This window comes from Bombus bifarius, unplaced genomic scaffold (assembly GCF_011952205.1).
Source record: "Bombus bifarius isolate JDL3187 unplaced genomic scaffold, Bbif_JDL3187 scf7180000007974, whole genome shotgun sequence".
Taxonomy (NCBI): Eukaryota; Metazoa; Arthropoda; class Insecta; order Hymenoptera; family Apidae; genus Bombus; species Bombus bifarius.
In genome coordinates, this window is record NW_022884360.1 from 1,992,520 (window position 1) to 1,997,860 (window position 5,341).

A 5,341-nucleotide genomic window follows, 5' to 3' on the forward strand; every position below is an offset into this window, starting at 1 on the left:
GTTACATGTATGTGCCTAGTTATTAGCCACGTTGCAGTATATTCTACATTGTATAATAATTTAATTCATACTATCGATTATTGGATGTAACAAGCTCTCCGATATCAACCTCTATATGAATATAATATTATGGCGTAACGTGTAAAGAGCTCATATTTAGGCATACATGAAATTTAATAAATCGGAATACATTTTACGAATTAACAAGTCTTAACGATCTCTTTCCATGCGTATCAACCTTGATCTCTCGTATCCTCCCTCGTATCCACGTGTATTCAAAAGTTTGTTTTTCGGTCATCATCTTTATTTATTTGGTCCGTTATCTGATAATGAAATCAACCGTCGTATACGTACAGTGGCTTACAAAAATACTGGAATATATAGAACTAGAATTACTATTACAAAAAATTTTGATGAGTATATCATGTCCATTACACGGAACTTTTGGAAATTTCATTAGCATTATCATGAAACATGACTATGGTATTTATAACAATAAAATTTCAAACCAATCCGAAAATGTACTTAGAAATTACAAGACATCTATTGCAAACATAAACTTAATGAAATATCATTATACAGTATGAATAGCAGTCTTAAATATACAAATAGCGTTAAAAATCGTCTCCTTACATATTCTGGCTTATAGCGAATTGTATGCTTGATTTATATAGTGTAATGTATGCTTCCAATAAATAGTTCGATCCTTTTCAAATTTAACCAATATAATTACGATAATAACGTTTCTCGTTATAATAATAATGAAATTTCAAAATGTTTTGTAAAATATATAGGTAAAAGGTTTCTAGAAGTATTCGAATACTTTGGTGAGCTACTGTACATGTACATTACATAAGTATTTGGACACTTCCAGATTATTACAAACATATATAAGAAATACATCAAATAAAGCTCTGTAATCTAATTTTCATCTCTGATTTTATTTCAGATAACTATATACGATTTAGTAGATATTGATAAAAAAGATAGTTTATATTAATTGACATAAATAAGAAAGCGATAATTAAATGTGGATGAAAATTGCTTTTACGAAAACACCTAAGGTAATTGACTTTAAGTGTATCTATACAATGTTGATATGTTAAAATAATTGGAATACAAATGTGTTTCCAACTACATTTTAAAATTCTATAGATTTTAAAAAGTGTCAGCTATTTATTAGAGATAAATATGAAACCTGATTGATACAAGTATATTCCTTGATTTAATTTTAATTTAGCAAAACACTTGTTCCCATTTATGCCACGAACTAAAGAATTAATAGTGAAGAAACATTCTTCTACCGTAATATTCCAAATATAGTAAAAATATCGATGTTCTGATTCAATTGTATCGAGTGTCCAAATTTCATATATACGATATTATACATCAACTGTTGTCAGATGGTTTATCTCAAAAACTTTCCGCACAGAAAGGACGTCCTCATTGATCAAACAAAGTATTTTCGTTTTCTAATCTTATCTATTTTTTCAAAGAAACGCTTGCGAACCCGCCATTCCTGTCCACGCGTTTCGATTGATCGAGTTTTGTTTACGTCACTAGCGATAATCACCGGCAATTGGCCGAGACAAGCGGCAGGCGTCTGCTATGAGTGCTAGGTATGACAGTCGACTAAGCGGCATCCGACGCGACGATCAGCAGACGGCACAATGTCTTCGTCCTCGCAAGCTCAGCTGAACGCAACAGCTGTAGAGAATTTTCGCGAATATTTGCGGATACCTTCTGTCCAACCGAACATCAATTACGGTAAGCAATTTTACATATTCGATCTCTAATTGTATTTTCCTGATTTATTTCCCACGATAAACAACGCGAATACTCTTTCAGTCATCACGCGTGTACCTTAAGCACGTACGGTCATGTAAAAATTATGCACGCATATTGTGTGCCGGAATACGGACTCCGTCATTTCCTTGTTAAACAAATTACGCATTTCTGGTGTACTACAGAATTTCTAGGTTTTCATGTTAAATCCTTCGCGTTAGTTCACGATGCTCGCACGTTTTCACATGGGGACAGAACGGATCTGCCAGTTAGCCCAACCAACCCAACTTCGAAGCGTCGGAGACGCTATCCAGCCATTGCATGCCCCACCCTGTGTGGAATGTTATTTCTACCTCTGTATCTTTTTATTCAACTGACGGTGTGCCTCTAGACCTTTTGTAAAATCATCTCCGAACTTCTGTTTTACTTTCCGACAAAAATTTGAAATTTAGCTTGGATGAATTTAGCTTGGATATGATCATTACGCAAGTACGATTCGTGACTGACCTAAATTACACGTAATTAGAAATTCTTTTTAATTCTCGTATTGAATTGTTTGTTTTTTATGTCTGTTCAATCTAATTCAGTTTACCGACGATAACGAGTCGTCGGAACGATGATTGCGCTGTAAATATTGGGTTTTATAATTTATTAAAGCAGTTACGTCAAGAGTAATTAACTGTTTGTATCTTCGTAAATCTCTTCGTCAGAAATGTCGATCATAGCGAAAGATAAGATAATTTTGTTTATTACAAACAAAATAAGATAACCGATATGTAAAAGAATTTCAGAAATTCTTGCTCCAGTTTTAAATAATAGGATGATTTGATATCTTTGTGTTAAATATAGATATATGATATTAATTAATTGATACTAATTCAAATCTTTCATTTCGCAGATGATTGTGTTGCATTCCTTCGGAAACAGGCAGAATCTCTCAATTTACCTATTAAAGTATATCATGTCCAGGCGAATAAACCAATTGTTGTCATAACGTGGATAGGAACAGAACCAGCAAAACCAGCTATTCTATTAAATAGTCACATGGATGTTGTACCTGTATTTGAAGTACGTATGGTAACATAAATGTGTAAATTTTTAATTTCTCAGAATTCTGTTATTCCATTCGTATGATCTGCAAAGCGATTGACTTTTGTTTGATATTTTATAAGTAAACAAGTATTTACGCTACCAAACCTTTCACTACCACAAAGTGATTTTTGGTCTATCTTATGGTATGAAAACATATTTATATGATATGAGTAACGTATTGAAAAAGTTGTAAACATCAGTGCATCAACCTTGAGGGAACATATGCCGGTACAGTGAACTAATACCAGACCTGAGAAATTAATATTAAAGAAAAAACTTAAATGAATAAATATAATTAACAAATAAAACTTTTCAGGATAAATGGACCTATGCACCTTTTAGTGCTCATATGGATGAAAAAGGAAACATTTATGCTCGTGGTAGCCAGGACATGAAATGTGTTGGAATTCAATATTTGGAAGCAATTCGCCGTTTAAAACTTGCTAAACAACATTTTAAGAGAACTATCCATATCTCCTTTGTACCTGATGAAGAAATAGGAGGAGATCTTGGCATGAAAGATTTTGTACGTACCAAGGACTTCAAAGAGTTAAATATTGGTTTCTCTCTGGATGAAGGTGTAGCTTCGCCCGAAGAATATTTTTATATGTTTTATGGTGAAAGAGCAATTTGGCATGTCGAAGTAGAATGTAAGGGTACTCCTGGTCATGGATCCATTTTACATGATAATACAGCTGGTGAAAAAATAAGAATTATAATTGATCGTTTTATGGACTACAGAGCTCAAGAGAAAGAAAAGTTGAAAGATTCAAAAGTACAGCTTGGCGATGTTACAACCATAAACTTAACGCAACTGAAGGTATATAGTTTTTGGGGATTTATTGCTTAGCTTATATTTTATCATTCACATTATAATTTTATTTATTCATGCTTTTATCTTATATTTTGAAGAAGCAAAATTAATTTGTGTTTTAAATATTACATGTCTGCGCGTTTAGGAAAATATTACACAGTGAGTCAGTTTTTTAAATTTTGATGTTTAAAAACAACGAAGTAGAATATTCCGTGTTGTACTAATAATGGAAAAATATAATTTGTTTCAGGGTGGCGTGCAAACAAACGTAGTACCTACTTCGTTAACGGCAATTTTTGATATTCGAATTGAGCCTTCCGTCGATCACACCGAGTTCGAAGCTATGATCAAAAGATGGTGTGAGGAAGCTGGTGCCGATGTTACGTATTCGTTCGAACAAAAAGATCCCAAGATCGAGAACACAAAGATAGACGATTCTAATCCCTTCTGGATCGCTTTTAAAAAAGCTTGTGACGATCTTAAAATAAAGTTGCAAATAGGAATCTTTCCAGGCGGAACAGACAGTCGCTATATAAGACAGGTAAATATCCCTTCTATTAACTTTTTCTTGGTATAAAACGGTAAACGATACGATGATGCGTTTTAAAAGTCCATTTTCTACTTCAGGTTGGAATACCTTCCATTGGTTTTTCACCCATGAATAAAACGAAAATACTTCTTCACGATCACGATGAATATCTGAACAAAGATATATTCTTAAAGGGCATTGATATATATATGAAAATAATACCAGCAGTAGCAAATATCTAACCAGATGATATTAAGTCTCTAACATCACACGCTTTTTAAAATTGTGTACCTTTATTTCAAATACCAAAGTCAAAAATTAAGATTAATAATAGGAGTTAAGAAGAAGTGCAGAAGTTTACTAACGTTCCTGAATGAACGAAACATAGTGCAATAATTCATAAAGATTTAGAAAGTTATATATGTTTCAAATATTTATATTTGTTACACAAATATGTTTTTATTATTATCAAGTTGTTATTAATTGAAAGATTTATAGAAAGCCATAACTGTCTAGTGGAAGTAAATGTATTTACACGCAGTTGGTCTCGATGATTAAGGAATAACTTGGAACAAGACTGAGAGAATGTAGAAAAATGAACAAATGGTTTAGGAACGAAGTGCGTCGTTGAAGAGTAACGAAAAGAAAGTCTCATCGAGAGGAACAAAACACAACAGTCAAATCATTCTGAATCAGGTATTGGGAAATGCATTTATCAATCTCTCTAGTGAACTAACTGAAATCAGAATATGTTATTCAGTGTACGAAAACAATCGATACTATTTTTTTAAGTACAAGTTATGTTGTAAAAGATCAAGTACCTTGCTAAAACAACGAATATGTTTTATTTTTGACTGTATAATTGTACGTAGCAGCATTTGAGACCATAGAATTTAATGTTCCTTATTATCTGCAAAGCGTAGAATTGCTGAAAAAAATTTTATATACATATATTATGTATACATAATGCACATATATACACAAATGTTTAAGCAATTAAATATATTTTATATAAACCATGACAAAAACTATGTCTATGGTAATTATATATTTTTATGCACAATACAACAAATATATTTCTTCTTTTTCTTCTGTGCTTTATATCGCATTGACTGCGGGAT

At 32.2% G+C, this 5,341-nt stretch overlaps 1 protein-coding gene across 1 annotated transcript; it reads left to right on the forward strand.

The window, feature by feature from the left end:
* Nucleotides 1-1,608: 1,608 nt before the first annotated feature.
* LOC117216864 (aminoacylase-1-like) lies at nucleotides 1,609-5,140 on the forward strand. Its single transcript, XM_033463967.1, has 5 exons — nucleotides 1,609-1,767; nucleotides 2,684-2,853; nucleotides 3,194-3,697; nucleotides 3,942-4,232; nucleotides 4,319-5,140. The coding sequence occupies exons 1-5, from the start codon at nucleotides 1,671-1,673 to the stop codon at nucleotides 4,460-4,462; spliced, it is 1,206 nt and encodes a 401-aa protein (XP_033319858.1). The 5' UTR covers nucleotides 1,609-1,670; the 3' UTR covers nucleotides 4,463-5,140.
* The last annotated feature ends 201 nt before the right edge of the window (nucleotides 5,141-5,341 follow it).

Bases quoted from the DNA above. Each gene is read 5' to 3' on its own strand.
- LOC117216864 (XM_033463967.1), top strand. From the start codon at position 1,671: ATGTCTTCGTCCTCGCAAGCTCAGCTGAACGCAACAGCTGTAGAGAAT. The intron at 1,768-2,683 runs GTAAGCAATTTT...TTCATTTCGCAG, and splicing joins CCAACCGAACATCAATTACG to ATGATTGTGTTGCATTCCTT. The intron at 2,854-3,193 runs GTACGTATGGTA...AAAACTTTTCAG, and splicing joins ATGTTGTACCTGTATTTGAA to GATAAATGGACCTATGCACC.